Source organism: Candoia aspera, chromosome 2 (assembly GCF_035149785.1).
Source record: "Candoia aspera isolate rCanAsp1 chromosome 2, rCanAsp1.hap2, whole genome shotgun sequence".
Taxonomy (NCBI): domain Eukaryota; kingdom Metazoa; phylum Chordata; class Lepidosauria; order Squamata; family Boidae; genus Candoia; species Candoia aspera.
Window position 1 is genome coordinate 63952513 of NC_086154.1, and position 19632 is coordinate 63972144.

Sequence of the window (19632 nt, forward strand, 5' to 3'; positions counted from 1 at the left end):
TCCCTGGCCGGTGATGGTTCATTGCCGGGCGATCAGGTTCGTAATCTCATTGACAGCTCGGGCGCGCCTCTTGGTCTGGTCTTGTCAATTGCTTTCTTTGCAACCTTGTATCTCTCTCTTCCCTGCCTCTGGCTAGAGTTGATACTTTGTTGCCAGCACCTGCTGCTCTCTTTTGTTAGCTAGTTGCCTTTTCCCTTAATCTGCCAGGGACCCATTTCCCTGCATTGTCATGCGAGCCGTTGCGATGTCACAAGCATCGCAATGGTGATCATGACAGTTACCTGTTGGCAAAAAGGCAATTGGTTGCAAATGGGTCTAAGGCCAAACAGAATGAGAAGGGAGAAGTCCAAAGGTACAAAGCTAGACTGGTAGCCAAGGGCTATTCACAAAAGTATGGGGAAGATTACGACCAAACTTTTGCACCTGTTGTGACCCACACAACAATTTGACTTCTTTTACGACTGGCTGCAAGTAGAAACATGCAAGTTGGACATATAGATATAAAAACAGCATTCTTGCATGGTGAAATTCAGAAGGAGTTGTATATGCAACAACCTGAAGGATTCACTGATCCAAAGAAAAGGCATTTAGTGTGTAAGCGTCAGAAGGGGATCTATGGGCTGAAACCAACAGCAAGGGCCTGGAATGTGAAATTAAACCAGATGCTAATAAAGCAAGGTTTCACTCATGGCAAAGCTGATCCCTGCCTTTACACACGACACAAGAATGGCAGAGATGTGTTCATTCTGACATTTGTGGATGATTTGATTCTCTGTTATGAGGATCAAAGGGACATTGATGAAACTGTATCCAATTTGAACACGGAAGTAGAGGTGAAATGCCTTGGGAAGGCAAGCTATTACTTGGGGATACAAATTGACAGGGAAGATGATGGAAGTTTTCTCCTTAGTCAGAGGCAAACGATTCTAGAATTATTGGAGAGCCTGGGGCTGGAAGATGCAGAAATAATGCCAACTCCAATGGAAACTGTCATGTTCACCGGTCCGGTGTTTCTGCATCGTAACGGTTCGCTTGCCATGGTGCTGATACGTGTTCTGGCTGGGAGGGTGCTGCTGCGAGCCTTGTACTGAAGACGTGCTGATCTGTGCCAGGAGGAATGTGTTTAGACTATCTCTGAAATGTCAAGGTCTCTTTGCCCGTCAAGCAGCAGAGCTCGTTAGGAGCACCTGGGAATGTGGGGTGAACTGTATGTGAGGGAGGGGCTGGGCTGCTGTTTGTAAGATGCTATTTAGTTTGAGTTTAGGCGCGCTTTTCTCATTCTCAGCTTTTTACATGTTTGCACCCTTTTCTAAATAAACTCAGAACCTGAATTGTCATTTCGAGTCTGAGCGTTTTATTGGAATTAAGGCAACCATCACATAAAGCTGAGAATCATTTTCCAAACCAACCTCGCTGCTCTTTACCGGAAAATTTTCTTGTGAAAGAGGATTCAGCGATGGCTGAAGGGGGAGAGGAACTTACAGAGTTCGAGGAACAGGCAGAACAAGCTCCAGAGTCGATGTTCACGAGCAGGGACCCGAGCCCTGTCCCCGCCCGAGCAACCTCTCAGTCGGGGGACTCCTATTCTACAGCAGGATCAAAGAAACCCCCGCAGGACGACGGAGCGGGACAGGAGCAATTTCTTTGGGATGCACTGGTGGACCCTCAATCCGGGCCATCCCGCTTGACATGGAAGCTCCGCTGGCCAGACACTCTGCTGGGGGTGCCCCCAGAGGTGTCAAGGAGCCCTCCGCAGGAGGGACCGGGGCTGGAGGACTCCGCCACGCCAGACCGAATTAGGGTCCTGGAATCCAAGATCCATGGAACATGTCTTGCGCTCCATGTTGGCTGCATTTGGGGATCTTGTAAGAATCATCAAAGGTCCCGGGGCGATGCGGCCGCCCAGCCTCCCGCCTTCCCCCTCACAGGCTCAGGGAGGGAGCACCCCACCACGGGGCTTGTCAGCAGGTCCGCGGGGATCCACTCCCATAGGGGTGGCTCCAAGGCAGCCATCCAGTGGGGTTCAACAGATTGGGGGAACCCCCCCGGGACTTCCCGGTGAAGTTTGATGGTGACCCCACTAATCTGTCCTTCTTTCTCACCAATGCTGCCAGCTTCATGAGACAGCATGGCCACCTCTTCCCTTCGGAGGAAGAGAAGATAGCAGCGGTGGCCACGAAATTGAAAGGCAGAGCTGCTGACTGGTATGTCCAGCTGTCGGAAATTGGGGCTCCAGCCCTGGCCTCATTCGATGCCTTTTTGGCTGCCTTGAAGCGCTACTTTGAAGATCCCTTGGCTAAAGAAAGGGCTAAGGATGCGCTTAAAGCACTTGTGCAGGGGCAAAGGCCTGTTGCTGACTATGCACTGGAATTCAAAGTTTTGGCAGGCAAAGTTCCCGAATGGTCCGAGGCCACCTTGATTGATCGCTTTAAGGATGGCCTCAATCGCGAAGTCTTGCGTTGGGCTCTTGGGCGAGATGATCCCAACTCATTGCATGATTGGATCTGCCTCGCTGGTAAAACAGAACATGCCCAGCGCACCTTCATGATGGCCACAAGAGAGGACAAGCCTGTCACCTCTGGATACGGAGAAGCAGTGCCGCTCTGTCCAGGGGCAATGCATCACCTGTGGGAAGCCAGGTCACCAGGCTGTTGACTGCCCCAAAGCTAAGGCGGCAGAACGTCCTGCGAAAGTGCTTCAGAAGCCAACCAAGAAAGCCGTCAACCCTACTCATCGGGTGACAGGAGCGCTGGCTACTGTGGACGAAGAAGATGTCTACACCCCAGGAGAAGAATTAGATGCTTTGGAGCAGATGGCGGGAAACGCTTTCCACCTGTCTTAACCGGCGCTGCGGGGCAGGTGGTACAATCCGGGCACAACTCTAACATGGTGAGTGCTGATTGCCCAATTCTTGCTGTCAAAATTGACTTGGGCTTTCAGGAGAAATCTGTTGAGGTCTGGGCTTTACTGGACTCCGGCTGTTCTAGGTGCTTGATCCATCCTGATTTAGTCAAGGCATTGGATTTACCCTGCTTCCCCCTCCCAAAGCCGCTGCTTTTTCAGCAGCTTGATGGCTCTACTGTGGGGGGGGGCGGTGACCCACTTCACGGGGGAAGTTGCATTGCACATGGGGTCCCACTTTGAACTTTCACAAAATAAAGGACACTAGTGAACTGTTGCCTCAGAACAATGGCTACAGAGAGTCTATTGGGAAGCTGTTGTATCTGTCAAAGACAGCAAGGCCAGATATTTTGACTGCAATGGGGATCCTCTGCAAAAACACGAACGAACCCACCTCAAGGGACTGGACAGGCATTAAGCGGGTGGCAAGACACCTGAAGGGGACTGCAAACCTGAAGCTTAAGCTGCCAGCAACTGATTTTCCTGAACTGTAGGGTATCATCAGTAGGGTACACTGATGCAGATTGGGCAGAAGATACAACTGATCGAAAATCCACTAGTGGGAATGTGTTTTTGTTTGGGGGAGGGGCTGTTAGCTGAACTAGTCACAGACTATGTTGGCATGGTCAACTACTGAGGCGGAGTATGACTCACTGGCTGAGACCTGCGCAGAGGCATAATGGCTCAAGTATCTACTTGAGGATCTGGGGGTTGGTGTTCCTGCTCCAATAAGAGTCTTTGAGGACAACCAAAGTTGTATAAGACTCTACCAAAGAAGGTGGGAGGGCGGACCAAGCACATGGATGTTTGTTACCACATGATTAGAGAGGCACAGGAAGCAGGACTAATAAATTTGGAGTACTGTCCCTCAGAGAACATGACTGCTGACATCCTGACAAAGCCACTTGCAAAGGGTGTCTGTCAAGGCCTACAAAGTGAGTTAAATCTTGTGTAGGCATTGATGCATACATCTGATTTGAGAAAGGATGTTGGAAGTGTTAGCAAATCAGCATGCCTCAATTAGCATGTAAATTGAGTTTGTTCCCAAGATGCAACTCTCCATGCTTGTTAAAGGAAGCTGTTTGTTGCCACTCCCACTTCCTCTTTCTCGCTCTTCCTTCTTCCACCAGGAGCAAAGCATGCAGTATGCTTTGCCTCCTGCTCCATCTTGGGCCATGGGTCAGCCTAAGAAAAGAAACTTTTTCCCACTTTTCCTCCACGCAGCTCTTGGCAGCTATCGGGCTGAGAGTTTAGGGTGAATTAAGTTTAGAAAGAACAGAAGATACAAGGAACTTCATTTTCCACCAAAGATGGATGTAACAACCAAGAATAAAATGGGTAAGATATTCTTTACTTAAACTTACTATGTCTAAGCGTATAATTCTTTATGCTTGGGAGAGCTGAGTGTGTAAGATTAATAACCTGTGTTTCTCTGACATGCTCATTAAAGCCATTTAAGATGAGATTCTTTTTCTGTGCACAGCTCCTCTGCTGTGTTAAACTCTGCTCCATTATGTGGTCCTAGCTGCCCACTAATGGCTTCAAGTGCTCATTATGGCTCAGTCAAGGCTTTCATATAATGCTTTTTGTAAGATAGACTAGGTTACCATACTTATGTGCTGCATTCCCTGCATTCATAGTCAGTTTTGGCATGCTGCAAGTGTAACCAAGGTGCAGTTTTACTCAAGCATGCTCACAGTATTCTGTACAAGTTAGGATATCTAATCTAAAGTTTTTTTGATCCCACACACTGTGTTGTTCTATGGATCAAATAATGCATTTAATATAAATATCCAGCTCAGTTCTGGTAATAATTAAGATGCATAGCTTTCTTCTGTCCTCATTTCACTTCCAATTTTATTTATTGTAGGATGCTGAAGTATGCATTTCATTTGTTTGCCTTGTTCCAGGACTCAGTGTTCTTAGCACATCTTCTTTCCAGATTCACAGGAGTGTCTCCTTAGGGTACACTTTCAGTCAGTTCCCAACATGACTTGGATAAGACATTATAGCTCAGAACCTCCATTTCCATTGACTTTTTGTATATGCATTGCATGTGTTGTTCAGCTTGCCATATATCCTGCATAGGCTTGCTCTGGGTCCCCTAGGTGAGGCAGTGTCTCCTGGCAGGGCCTTGGAAGTGTGCCTTCTCTGCCATGGGGCCTGCCTTGTGGAACAGCCTCCCCCTGAGATACTGATAGCCCTGACCGCATTGGCCTTCAGGAAGGTGGTGAAGACCTGGCTTTTCCCCCAGGCACTGCAGCCAGGATGTGACAGAGCTGGCATGGAGTGGTTGGTGGATGGATGTAAGTTTTTATTGGGACCTCGGTGCAGTTTATCATTTTAAATGGTTGTTTTTAACGTATTGTGCTTTTATTTTGTTCCTTTGAGTAGATAGGCGGCTATATAAATTTGTTTAATAAAATAAGCATCTCCCTTATTCCAGATTATCATTACTTCATGCTAGATTCCATTTACGGTTACCTGGCTGAAGTGTTTAATATTGCAGAAGTCCATGATGTTTTAATTTAAAAGCCTTCACCTGGTAACTCTACCATATATAGTTAACAATAAGGTATCTTACCTAATAACCTTTATATTATAGGTTTTATCTTGTTTCCTAACCACATGAATGAATAGCTACTATTTGAAAATACGTAGTATAAAAGCCTGAATAGCACAAAACTATGAAGATGCCCATGTAATGAGTGGAACACTGAATAGTGTGCAGGCAGAGCTTTTGAAAGAAGTGCAACCATCTGTCTAGATTCATTGCTACAGCCATGGGTTGAACTTGATAATTGTTGGCATCTGTTGTTGCAAGTATCTTTACTCTTCTTCAGCAACTATGTGTGTTTGCACTGTGCCCCTGTGTATTCACATTTCACTGAATTGCAAGAAGAATTGGAAGCAGAAATTATTGAATTGAAGAAACTTGCTGGCTAGTCAAATTACATCATGCTTAGCTATTAAATCAACACTTTCAGTAATTTTTAATATGATCAGCAATGAATTCTACAATAGGTATAGAGGCCTGTGGCATTCTAATCTTTATGTTTTGTCTTAATCTTTTTAATGACGTGCTTCTTGAACTTTATTACTTGTAGAAGTGAGATTGTGGTATAGCTCAGCTTTGCTCCTTTATTAACTCTTTCACTAAAAAACTGCAAGATCTGAGGAATCAGAAATTCAACAAAATTATGACTGGTATAAAGATTGCAGAGGAAAACTCCAACAAAAGAAAATCCAGTGTATATCCCCAAATTTGCAATACCTGAAGTCAATACAGTAGACATGGACCATAATTTTAAAGTATAGATGTTGCTTCCTATTTATGACTGTGCCATCAGTGCACTTACATGATGATTTACAAATAATTTCCATGTTTTAACTGGAGTCAATGTATTCAGTCCAAAGTGTCATTGTTTTCTTGATTCAGAGATTCAAGACATTATAATAGCAACATGGATGGATCTGAAGCAGTACTGAAACTATTTCCAATACCTAGATAGGCATGAATCTGAGAGAGAAGTAAAAATTGCTGCAATGAACCAAGTGCTTAGTCTAGCAGAAGAACAGAAAATCTTTCAGCCAACTCATTTGATTCTGTACCATCACCAAATGGCCATCAAATGCAGACTGGGAATATTTTTGTGCCTGCATCAAGACTTGAGGGGCAATATGAGTGATGAACATCTAAGTAACATTGCCATACTAGCAAGAGAAAAGAGACTGTCCAAAATATCCTTGATCTTGCAACAGTGGTTAATTGCTTTACAAAACTGGGTAAGAACTGGTGGATTCAACTTCCATGGGTATTTACGTACAGTATGTATTTTGCTTCCATTCTCTTCCCTCTCACTGACCTTCCACTTAAATTGGTCAGCAAGCTTGGATAAACAAGATAAACAAGACCTTGGGTAAGCAACAGTCTGCCATGGTTATCAGTTTGCCCTGCTTCCTCTCACAGATGCTAGTCTAACTCAGAAATAAGCAACTGTATTTTTGAAAGAAACCCTTTACCAATGTGTTTTATTCTGCCTAATTTGTCCATAAAATCTTTACATGGCATTTTGATTTGGAAGAAAACTTGTTTGGGAGCCATTTTCCTGGTTGTAATTTGGAATTTACCTGGTAAATGCTTGCTTGCAACATAAGGAACCAACTACCATGCCCTTCATCTAAATCAGTAGGTTTTATTTCAAAGAACATAAGTTTAGGATGAAGGTTTGTTCATCCTGAAAGTCACTGTGACCCCATAAAGAAAGGGAGTCATCCCTGATCCTTACATAACATTACAGGAGCAATAAAGTGCCATATTAAGGTCAAATTTGTACAGGTAGATGTTCTACTCCATTTGCAGAATCTGGAAGCAACTAGGAGGGGTCAGGAGACCCAACATTTTTCTTCCATCCCAAGCATACGTTGGCAAAAACAAAAAAACAAATGAGCCAATCCTCCTGCATAAAAGAAGTCAGAGCCTCTCCCAGCCCCTCAAGGACTCCTACTTTCTCTCTGGATGTTGACTACCAAAGGGAAGAAAATCACTTTTCTCCTTTTCTCATTCCCTTTTTATAACCCCATGGGAGATTGCCACATCACATCAAGATTGCAAGAACCAGCACACAACTATTAATTTCTAACGTCTACACACACACACCTCATTATTTAAAAGCAAGTTTTAACAAGATGCTCACAAGTCATTCTGATTTGCATGCCAAACCCAAGATTTTAATAACAAAATCCTTTGAAGCAGATACTTTCCTCCTGGCACCACCTAACATGAAACCTGCAAACATCCACCATTTTTCACATCAGTCTGGGGCTGCAAATTTCCTTAGTATTTTTTGTATCTGCAAAGTTCATCATATATGAATATTCCCTAAGGAAATAAAGATTCCTGGTGGAAGGTTTCAACTTTCAAGCCATGCTTGAACCTTAACAGACTCTCCCCCTTGTCTCTACCTCTTATGCAACATCACTCTTGGCCCAGCCAAACCAGGAATGTTTTGGAAGCTGCTGCTTAGAGCTGCATAACAGTAGTTTGGGGGTGGGGTGGGGAAGGACCTTGTGATTTCCAATATTTGGGGTACAGTTCTACTTGAAAGGGTGTACATTTGAACGAGCATAATAGTTTCAGTCTATAGGCTGAATTATCATCAGGAATTACAATCCAAGTTCGGTTCTTCCGTCAGTTTGAAACCAAGGTTTACTACTGTCTCGCCTGGAAGAAACAGAATCAGTGAACTCCCTTCAGGGGAATAAAGGTCCTGGCCGGGCCCCCTCCCGCTGAGGCGAAGCCCTTTTCCTCCCGCCACGCCTTACTGGCCTCCAGGGCCGATCCACAAAGGGCTCCTGCTGGCAAGCGAGGCCTTTCCCACCGGCACAACCCCCCCCCCTCACCGCCACCCCGCCCTCTCCAGCCGCTGGGCTAGGCCAGGCCGCCAGCCAGAAGCCAAGGGAAGGAAGCGCCTTTTATGGCGCAAGGAAGGGCCATATATGGCGCGAAGGAAGCTCCATGTATGGGCAAGGCAGTTGTTGCGTGGAACCAAGCGAGAGCCGCTTCCGCTCGGCCTTGGCTCGGCGGCCGGGATCAGATGACTGACTGGGGTGGCTGGTCTAGCTGCGAGGAGGGGGGCAGCCGTGGCGCCTCGGGTCGGGCCAGACCAGAAGGACGTCCCGCCAGGCGGGCTTGCTCGAGCCAAGTCTCGGGAGCGGCTGGGCTGCCCGGTCCCTTGGCCCCGCTGGCAGAGAGCTCCGGCGTCCCCGGCTTAGCGTGTTTCCCGTCCCTTCCCAGCCCGTCCCTTCCCGCACCTGGGCCGCCTCCAGGAGTGACGCAAGGCGTTTCCTGTCGCTTCACGGTCAGCTCTGAAGCCGGGCTTTCAATTACAAACAGCTGCTGGCTCGCTGCGCCAAAACAGATTCTCTCCCACCGTCTGGCCCGTCGGGAGAGCTGAGGGCTTCCAAGGCGCGCAAGAATCCGGTGTTCTTGCGGCGAACGCCGTGTGAACCCAGCAGGGCAAAGTGCCGCCTCCTTCCTGCTGCAGCCAGACCGAGCCAGCACCGTCCCCTCATCCGCCCCTGCTGGTGCGGCCAGCTCAGAGCGCTTTCCACTTGGCAGCGTGGAGCTCCGCGCTTGCCAAGCAAGCGAAGCGGGGGATTCCCAGCCCCCGCTTCTCTAGGAAAGGGGGTGAAGCCAGGCGTGTTCTAAAGGGCTCGCGCCGGTCTGAAGCGCTGGGCTGATCGAGCGGGCGGCACTCAAGGGCGCTGGGTCCGAGGTCGAGGGCGCTTCACCCGATCTCAATGCCGGGAGACTTATTTTAAGGGCCCTCTACTCCGAGGGCGAAATTCATGTTAAGGGGGTTCAAACCCCATTCCCACCTAGGATACACATTTATGAGGACCCTATTGTCAACGGGGGTGGGCGTTTTCATTTTTACGCGTTTTAGCGATGATTTTAGTGAATGCCGACTTTTCCTGACTGCTTAAACTGGCACGGAAGGGAGCGAACGCCTGGATGCATTGGTCACTACCCCATTAATAGTCTGCCGCCTGTCTGCAAATTCAGACAACCCACGGTGTCGGTAGAAAGGCAACTTTCCCTTCTCTTCTCCTTGCAGCCTCGGACCTCAACAGGCCGGCATCTACACCTAGGTACCTCAACACCGTACCTAGTGTTGTGGGAATCAGGGATCAATCTGACTCTGGGATTTCTTTCTGCTTTCACTCGTGCAGTGTAAGAATTTGTCCTTAACAGTGACTACTCCTGTCCAACTACTTAATTCCTGGAGGTGTTCGCTGCCAGGTTTATTTTGTTGACAGTTATATTCTCTGCCCCGGGCATTCTTCTCCATATTCCCAGCTGTGTGCCAACTAGGTGTGGTTAGTCAACAGTAAGGGGAAAGCATTCTGCACAAGCTTAGAGGCACGTTTGCTTTATTGTCCTCCCAAACTGATCGTGTTGGGAGAAACCTTCTGCCTCAGCCATAACTCGCCTGTATGGCCTGGTGTAGCTGTTGCAGGGATGGGAATACAGAGCTGTGTGTTTCATCAAGTAAATCTCAGCAGAATGAAGAGGAAACTCGTGAGTCTCAGCCAAATCTTTCTTCCTAGGATAGGGGAAGGTCCACATTCTGACAGGGAATTTGTGCCGACCAGTCTATCTTTAGGAAGAAATAGGGGCGGGGAAGCGGTCTCTGAGAACCTGAACCTCTCCTAAATAGTGGGTTTCCTTAGATCCAGATCTGCCCCCCTCCCCGCCTCCCAGAGGCAGATCACAAAAACTGCCCGATAGTCAATCCAGAGAGCAAGCTGGAAAGACAGAGCGGTTTTCTGGACCCGTTACCTCGATGCGCTCTGTTCCCGCCGCGATAGGCTTTTCTCGACGCCTCCGGTCAGCTCATTCCCGCTCCCGCACACCTCTTTTCTATTGAAAGGTCGCGAGATTTTGGAACTTCAACAGCATTAATGGGGAATCTTGTGGCACCCTGAAGACTACCATATTTATCCTGGCAGAAGCTTTCCGAAGAAGTGATTGCGCCTGGGAAAGCTTCGGTCAGAATTAATACCTTCGTCTATAAGGTGCCGCAGGACTCCACTTCCCTAGCGCTGCAAAAACAGCAAAGCGCTCTTCCCTGCTGCACTCGCTCTGTCCTCTGCTGCTGCTTAATCGGGAGTATGTCCCCTGAGCTGCTCTATTGACCGGAGGAAGGACAGATGACCGGACGGAGAGCGGCCTGCCCTTGATGCCTGCGGCGGAGACCGTTCCAGGCCGCTTCCCGGTTCCGGCCCGCCTGCTTCCTCGCTTCCCGTGGTGCTTCCAAGGGTGCACCCAAAGCTGCGCACTCCGATGAAGCCTGGCTGGCCGAGGCAACCCCTTTCTCGCGATTAGGAGACCTCCCAGCAGCCGCAGCAGGTCGGCGCTCAGCTTTTTACCCCAGGGAGGAGCTTGCTGGATGTCGGAGCTGACCCTCAGCTTCTGGTGGCCAACTGGGAGAGACCGACCCGCGGTGACTCTCAAGGGGAACCGCAAAAGGCTGGGCGCGGAGTAAAAGAGAAGCGGCCCGGCTTCCGGGAGAAGCCCTGCGAGGGCGAAGGGAACGTGCAGGTGGCCCCGGCCCACTAGAGGAGCGACACGTAGCTCACCCCTCTCCAAGTCGGGCCCTCCAGAAGGGTTGGGGCAGAGTTCCCTCCGTGTCCCAGCGGCACGGGGGGGATCTCTCCGGGCGTGTCGGGTTACTAATTCCGGAACATTTTTGGAGGGGGAACGCTGAGAAAGGTCTTGGAAGGAAGCAAATGGAAGGGCTTGAGCTGATTAAAGCTGCGATCTCCGAGGTTCTCGAAAGTTAAGTCCTATCGAGCCCTTTGAGACGTACAGCCTCAGATAAAGAAGTCTAGAGTCGCAGCTCCCGAGGACAGCTACGCGTCAAGCAGACCCGGGTACAAATCTCAGCCAGACCAAGCTGCCGCCGTGGCGTTCCTTCCCCACTCCGACCTCCTGGCCGTCCGAGTATGCGGTGGAGGGTAATCACCGCGGCCTCCCTTGCAGGGTTGTTCTTAGGATCGCAAAAGGGCGAAGGAACGGGACGGGTCCCTCCAAGTCCTACAGCGCACCTGCTGTTCGGCAAGTTGGCCGCTCCCCTTTCGGCCGAGCCTGGGGCTGGAATCCCGCTCGGGTGGTTCGTTCCTAGTTCTGAGGGTCGTGTTAAGGCATAATTCTGAATTACGTCAGGAAACTGGGGTTCTGTTAACCATGGGTTAGCCTGTCGTGCGAACCACCTGTCGCGTTCTTTGTAAACATATGCAAGGAGAGCAATTCAACTTGCCTTTCTCAATTTAGCGCCTTCCAGACTGTTGGTATTCCCGGCCAGCTTGCCCGGGGACGACTCTGGAGGTTGTCCTTCCTCCCGGCACATCTGGCGGGTCCAGGTTGTGCCAGGTGCAGCTAGCAAGAGCGCCCAGGTGCGGGAATGCATGCTGGTCTAGCCAACCGCCCCACAGCCAGCTCTCCGTTCGCTCTCTAGGGAGCCGAGAGACTTCTCTCGCACTGCCCCCCGGACCGCAGGAGTCTCTCGAGCTTCCGGGCGCTTTGGAGCCTTTCCCCCGCCGACCGTTGTGCATAAGGAGGAGCGTTAAACACGCCCCGCTGGCGCCCACGGAGCGCCCCAAGGGACCATCCTGGCAGCGAGCAAGTGGAAGCCTCTCTCAGCCGAGTTTCCTGGGGCGCCTTGACCTCTCTGGCTACTGACCAACTTCTGAGTAACTGCGGCCATTTGAAACGTCCCGCTCCCAAAGGCGGCTTGACCTGCCCTTCAGGTGCTGGTGCCGCGGGGCCTCAGGATCGCTCTCCTCAGGGCGAATCCCCCACGCCTCTGGTCGGCGCTCCTGTCCTCTTCTTCCTGGCGCTGCCGGGGCCGTGCTGGTTGCAGAAAGAGGAGGTACTTGCAGAATCTCCAGATGACAGGGCCAGGTATCGACTCCGCGCACCCCCAACCTGACGCCACCTTCTGTTTCAGACCACAACTCCTATGGGCTCCAGACCAAGGCAAGGGACTGCGAGAGACCCTGCCCCAAACACCAGGAGGCAGCCGCTTTGCCAGCTCCTGCCCACCTTATCCTCTGGTTGCCCCAGCGGGATAGAATCCTTCCTCTGGAGCCAGGAGCGCGGCTGTTGCAAGAAGACGTCGGAAGATCGTTAGGACCGTCAACAGGCATCTGCTTGCTGGAGATTCCGGGCCGGACAGCCAATATCTGATCGGCTTTCCAAAGAACCGACCAGCGCCTGGGAGGAGGAGCTGCCCAAGAGACTCCTTCTGTTCGACGGCGCGGGCAGCCTCCCGGCTTTTGCAGCAGCTACTCCGCAGCGGCACCGGCCCCTTTCCCTCCCCGTCTTAAGCGCAGGGACCGAAAATCAGGCTGTTTCTAAATTTCAGGCAAGAAGCCAGCCAGTCCATCTGAGGTGCTTTTCCCAGGACAGGCAGAAATGCGTCCGATGCAGCAGTCTTTTATTGTTTTATTCTTTCACTTTTCTGGTGAAAGTTCTGCGTGCTCCGCACAGGAATCCGACCTGCAGGAAAAAAATAACCACCTTCCGTTTTGGAAAGGCCAGTGGGGTTTGCTCGCGAAGCCTCTTTTCCACCCTGTCAAACTAGTGCCAAAAAATATCGCGATCCAGGAGGGAGATCCGCCAGAGAAACCCCTACTGTGGCCTCAAGCCCCTTTAGGCTTTGGGGCGGGGGGCTTCTTCCCTTTCCACCCTCATTGATAGTCCCCTACCCCACAAAGTGGTTGAACCGGGACAAGAAGGCCTCCTACATTCATCCCGTGAATTCCAACCACTGAGGCAGCTGCAGGGAAGACTGGCTCGGAGGGGCCGCCCGAAGGCTGCAGCGCCGTTCCTGCTCACTAGAGAACAACACCCGCGATCGAGCTCAGGAGGCTGCGCGTGTTTTGCGCAAACGGAATCGGACGGGAGCTGCCGCCCTTTGCAGAATAAAAGAGCAACTCCAGAAGCAGTTTTTCTCGCAGAAATCAGGGTTTGGCGTCCTCGCATTTAGCACCGCCACCACCGAAGCCCTGGAACCCCTCAGCTCTTGGAAAGGCTCAGTAGAAAAAATAGCCCAGGCAAGCCTCGAGGGCAAGGGGAACTAAAGCAGGGCAGCCTCGAGGGCTTCCTCCCGCCCGGGGCTTGTCGTAACTTTGCTCGCGGATCCCGGCGCTGCTCTTCCATTTCACCGGCAGCTCACTGCGGCGGAGGGACTTGAACGAGACTGTGATCTAAACAGACTCTGCCCGGGGCAGCGACGGGTGTACTTTTCTTCAAGGAAGCCGCCCGGCCGGCTGATTTCTTGTCTACCTGATTCTGCCTGTGCTCTTGGGATCCGCGAAGAACAACAACCGATTCCGTCCCCCCGCCCACCGCTGGGATCCAGAATGGGGAGCAGAAATGCGACAAACAAGATTGTCCCGGAATGGAATTGCGATCCAGGTTCTTCTTTCTCTAAGATCTAGGACTCTGTAGAATCCTCTCAGCAGGGTTCTCACGAACTGCCTCCGGAACTGCTTGTCTTCTGCATTAATGCAGCATTAAGGGTCAAGCGACCTCTCTGGGTGCCCCTTTGCTTTCCTCCCCTCCCTGCCCCTGCGCACTTGTTGGGGAACAAATGATCTTCCTTTCTTACCACCAGAATAAAAAGATGGCCTGTGTGCGGGAGGGAAAGGGAAGAACAGCTGAGAGGCCGCAGCCCACCAGGCAGATCCCAGGGAAAGAGGTTCCATACCTCTTCCCCCCACCCTCCAGGCATCTGTTTCTTAGCCAGCTCTGGAAGTGTAGGCTTTGGGGGCCAGGTACCTTGAAGTAATATTGTTGGGTAGAAACGCTGCAGAACCCCAAGTAGTATGGGACTCCAACTTCCATCTGCCCCAGCCAGCGTGGCCAATAATCAGGACTGATGAGACCTGTGGCCGCTGAGAAAGCCACGGGTTCCCCACCTTTAGATTTTCTTTTCTAGGCCTATTTCTTTTCTGACAAAAGGGAGGGTCCATCAGTGACCCACCCAACTAAGCCAAGGTATCAGAAAGAGCTTGGACACCCCTCCCCCCATGTCTAGAAAGGAGGTGCCCCACCCCATCACCCTCAGCCAGTCTGGCCAAGGCAGCTGGGACTGACGAGAGTGACAGTGGACGGTGGCACTGACCAGGTCTCAGAGGAGTTTCAAGTCATGCCTCACCTTCCTCTTGAGGCACAAAGGTGAAGTGTCCTCCCCTGCCCATGCCCGCCCCCAGGCGGGCAGGCCGGCAGGCCGCGTTTTCTCAGTGGAAAGGAGCAAGGCCGGGGCCCCAGGCTGAAACTGGAATAAGAAAAGAACCGGACTGCTGGTCTCTCAATGATTTTATTCACTTTTCCAGAGATTATTGTACACCAAGTACCCCATTGGCAGTAAAGCGCATTCAATGTGTTGGCTTATAAACAAACACAAGTACAAAGTCAAAAATAAAACCACAAAAATAATGAACCGCATGTTCATAACATACAAAATTGCCGCCTACTCAGTAGGTAACTACAACATTTCAACTGCTGAATATATTTATAAATTTTTACACTTCTGTAACAAAAATAGACTTTTAAGAAGTACGGTTTTTTGTGTTTTGTTTTTGCTTACGTTCCACCTTATGGCTCCTTCCCATTTTTGTTTCTGAGCCTCAGTCCCTCCTTTTAACACTTTCCCTTTTCCCTTAAGGCTAGATGCAAAGCATCCAATCACACGAATGACGTCAGCAGGGCTACACAACAAGGCACCAAGACTCGGGACTGGGAAAAAACAAAAACAAAAAAACCAGAGGAAAACCAAAGAACTTTTTGCCACGTGAGAGTGCTTTCATCCTCAAGGTGATATTTACAAAGAACATCACACTCTTGACATGCTCAAATACATAGTTTTAAGTGCTGCTTTTTTTTTTACTCCCACACCCCCTCCCCCAGAACATGTTGTAAAACTCATTACAGCTTCGTTGTCACTAAAAGAGCAAAACTCACAACTTACAAAATAATAATAATGGTCCTTCGTACTCCAAAGAATAAGCAAGATGAATCTGCAAAGAAGCGGGCACGTCGAGGGTCCCCAGGGGAAGCAAAGCCGTGGCTGCACAGGCACAGGATCGCGTTGTGGCCACCTGGAGCCCAGCGTCCTTTGCTTCCTGATGGACTGCGGCCCGAGGGAGGAGGAAGAGGGAGGGGGCTCTCGGGAAAGAGGATCGTGCTTGCTCGTCCATGCAGGTCCAGTTCTTGGACAGAAGTGGAGCAACTCCACGGTCCAGGAGTCGTCGAGCTGCTTTTCAGCCAGTTGAAAGGTCCGGAGGCCCTGCGGGCTGCCGGGGAGCTGGGCCTGGATCAGGCCGGCCAGGCCAGCGTGACCAGGCCCTTTGGGGGCCTCGCTTCCCTCTCTCCTCTCAACAGATCTCAATGGTCCGAGGCGAGAAAGTGGAGGCCAAGTCGGGAAGGGTTGAAGTCACTGCGGAGCTGAAGGGGCTGGAGAGGCTGCCCGGCGAGGGGAAGGGGCTACCCCCTGCCCCCGCCTGGCTCTGAAAGCTGGACGAAGCGATCGACGCGTAGCTGGTGGCCACCGAGGGCGAGGGGAAAGAGGGGAAGGCCGAAGTCACGGGGGAGGAATAGGAGGTCACCGGGGGCGAGTAGGAGGTGGGCACCGGCGAGGGGAAAGTGGTGGTGGTGGGCGACGGGTAGGAGATGGAACCCGTCGAGGCCGAGTAATGGGCCAGAGGGGAGGGAGTCGAGGGCGCCTGGGGCCCGGCGGGACCCTTGTCGGCCTTCTTGTCCTTCTGCCGGAGGTGGATCTTGGTGTGGCGCTTCCTCTCGTCGCTGCGGGCAAACTTGCGGCCGCAGATGTCGCAGGCGAAGGGCTTCTCGCCCGTGTGCGTGCGGATGTGGGTGGTGAGGTGGTCACTCCGGCTGAAGTTGCGCATGCAGATGCGGCACTGAAAGGGCTTCTGGCCGGTGTGGATGCGGATGTGGCGGGTGAGTTCGTCGGAGCGGGAGAAGCGGCGGTCGCAGGACTCGACGGGGCAGGCGTAGGGCCGCTCGTGCGGCGGGGTCTTGCTGGGTCGGTTGGGGTACTTCCTCATGCGGCTGGGCTTGACCAGCTGCGCCTGATAGGAACCGCCGCCCGGGAGGCTCTTGGGCTCCTGAGGAGTGCCGGTGCCTGTGCTGCCGCCACCGCCGCCCTGCGTGGCGAAGGCTTTGATGGTGGAGAGCGGCGTGAGCGAGGGCTGCGGGGCCGGGAAGGGTTTCTGCTCCACCGAGCCCAGACCCAGCTCGCTCGGCTGCTGCGGCTGCTGCGGCGGGAATAGGTAGTCCGGAATGATGGGCAGCTGGAAGCCGCCCTTGGCCGTCGGGTATGCCGGAGGCGGAAACTGCAGCGAGGCTCCGGACGGGCTGGGAAAGGGCTGGCTGGAGGGCTCGGGGAAAATGTCCGCCCCGCCGGGGTTGGGGAAGGTGGGCGCCGCTGAGTAGATGGGGCTGGGGTCGCTGGCCTGCACCGAGCAGCTCAGAGCCGGGCTGGGAGAAGCGGAGCTGGCGATCGGCGAAGAGGCGGACGAGGACTGGGCGGACGTGGTCGGCGGGTTGGCCATGCCCACCAGGCCGCTCACCAGGCTGAAGAGAGGCTCCGGCCACAACGGGGTGCTGCTTCCGCCGCTTGACGCCGGCTCCAAAGAGAAGCGGCCGGTGTAGGTGATGGGCGGGAGGCGGGTAGTCTGGCTCGGGTAGCTGGTCTCTGCCAAGGGTTTCTCGCCGCTCAGCGAGATATCGGGGAAAGTGTCTGCCGAGAGAAGAGCCGCGAGAGATCAGTCCCAGCAGGCTGCCTTCCTCGCTCCCCACGAGCCCTGCCTCCCTCCGGCCCCCCTGGCGGGGCACTGCCCGGCGCCCGCGTCTCCCAAGGACCCTCCCCCACCCGGAGGGGCTGAATGGCTATGCACAACATCTGGCAGCGCCTGGCGCCCCTCCAGCCGCAGAAGGCCGGGCCGGGGCCGGGGCGAGTGACGCACACCGGAGCATCCCCCCCCACTCCCTCTGGACAGCGGAATTCCCTGCCGGAGGGCAGATGGATGGGAACTCCTGGCCACAGCCGCCCCGGCCCCCGCCCGCAGGACGTGCCTCTGCCTACCTGCAGCGAGGTGCTCGAAGGATTCGCCGGAGGGATTGAAGCCGCTACTGCCGCCGCTCTCGGGGCCGCCGGCGGGGTTGAGGAACTGTGGCCCCCCACCGGCGAGCAGCATGATCTCCTCTAGCTTAGGGTAGTTGGTGTCCATAGTAGGGGGCGAGTGCGGGAAGGATCCGAAAGGATCGGCCATCTGCAGCGAGGGCAGGAGCTGCATCTCGGCCTTCGCTGCAGCCATGGGAGTGTTCTTGGGCTTTGCCCGGGGCTACACGGAGGCTGGGCTGCCGCCCGCCGAGGGGTCCACTGGGGGCCTGCTAACTCCGCGGCCGGCCTGGGGTTCCCCCTGGCTCTGCCCGCGGGAGGCGCTCGGCTCCCTCCCCACCCACCCTGCCCGGGGCTCCCCCAGAATCTATTCGCTGGAAGCTCTCGGCTCCCCGCCCGCCCCAGAGCAGCCTCTATATATCTCGTCTCATCTCTCGGGCCCGCCTCTTTCCTGACGTACATGTCCAAATATGGAAGGCAGGAAGCCCTTATATGGTGGCAAGCGAGAGGACCCGGCCTGGCGTCAGAGCTCGACACTGGGGGAAGCCGAGCGGTGCAGCTGGGGAGGGGGAACGCGCGAGCCTCCCGCTAGCGCCCTGGGGCCTTTTTTGGCTCCCGCGCTGCCCGTCCCTTGGCGCGAGCCTCTGCGCTCTTGTCTTCACTGTTTCCCTTGCGAGGTCCCCCCTCCTCCTTGTAGCTTTAGCCGCGGCTGCCGGAAGCCCCCGGACACTGAGGCCATATATGGCAAAGCCCTTATAAGTCCTTGTTCCGGCCGGAGCCTTCCTGCTCCTAATAAGGCAATTCCGGCAGGGGCGGGAGGGAAAGTGAGGAGAACAGTCTGGCTGAAAGGGAAGGGAAGGGATGGGAAGCGGGGAGGAGGAGGAGGAGGAGCGCTTGGTCTCGCTGTAGGGCCAGGAGCTGCAGAAAGGCCCCTCCCGCTCTCCGCCGCCGAGAGCTGCTATTTAAACCTGCCAGGCCGGGGTGAGGAGGATTTCCTCTAACCTGGGGCGGCAGGGGGCGCGCGGCAGGGTAAACACCAAGCAAGGCGGCGCTAGTGCCGCGGGGCAAGTGTCCCAAACAAACAGAACCGACTCAACAAAGCGGCCGGCGGAGGCCCAAGCGCCAGGAGGCTCCAGGGAACGGTTCCCCAGATCCGGGACATCCGCAGAAGCCCGATCAGATGTACTTCAGATGCTGCTCGCGTCAGATGCCGGTCGCAGGCGAATTTCCGGTTTCCTTTTCAGTGCAGCTTTTTAGGAGACTTTGAAGTGTCTAATCTTCCCGAGGCCCCTTTGAATTTGCGACTAAGAAGTGGCTCTGTTAACGCGGAGTTCCCAGATCTTGCTTTTGTATATGCAATAAAGGTGACACGGCACCCTTGAGGCGCTCCCCCCCTTTGCCTCTCTCCGCAAGCGGTTTCTTGCTTTTGGGAACCCTTCCCTTTTGCCTCTGTCTTACGCGGGTGGTATACATGTGTCGTCGTCGATTCTTTACAGCGCAATTGTTGCTCCCGAGGTGCCTTATACGGGCACCGGGTGACCGAGGTAACAACGGCCACCTGAAAGACCACCTTGCTGCTCTTGCACGATGGGGAGGCCAAAGTCATTTTGCAGAAATCTACGTCCGTTTTCTTCTCGCTCGCTAAACCCTTCGGTTGAAGAGGCCGGCTTCTTGGACGTCCCTTAATTTTCTTTGCTGTTCTCCCACCCCGCCATTTTTATGTTGAATATAAACACCTCATGTCCCCGTTCCGAATCGAAGCCATAGGACCTTTTGATCTTTATGTATTTGGAAGCTAAACAACGAATCGTGCGACCTGCTTGATAGTGGGAGGCTGAGCGAGGGAAAGCAAAACAGGCAGCGTGCCAGCGCCAAGCACTCCGCGCGCGCACACTGCAGAAGGCTGCAGAGGCATCGCGTCAAAGGGAATTTCCTGATGATGCGAAATGCAGGGAATCTCGGGGAGTTGCGAAGCAAGCGGCTCACTGCTGCCCCCTGGTGCCCAGGGCCTGCCGCG

General features: G+C 53.1%; 1 protein-coding gene across 1 annotated transcript; it reads right to left on the reverse strand.

Annotated features, from left to right (window-relative positions):
- Nucleotides 1–14773: 14773 nt before the first annotated feature.
- Nucleotides 14774–17966, reverse strand: EGR1 (early growth response 1). Its single transcript, XM_063292014.1, has 2 exons — nucleotides 17580–17966; nucleotides 14774–17234 (listed from the first exon to the last, which is right to left on the reverse strand). Exons 1-2 carry the CDS (start codon nucleotides 17809–17811, stop codon nucleotides 15850–15852), a joined length of 1617 nt encoding a protein of 538 aa, XP_063148084.1. The 5' UTR covers nucleotides 17812–17966; the 3' UTR covers nucleotides 14774–15849.
- Between the last annotated feature and the right edge of the window lie 1666 nt (nucleotides 17967–19632).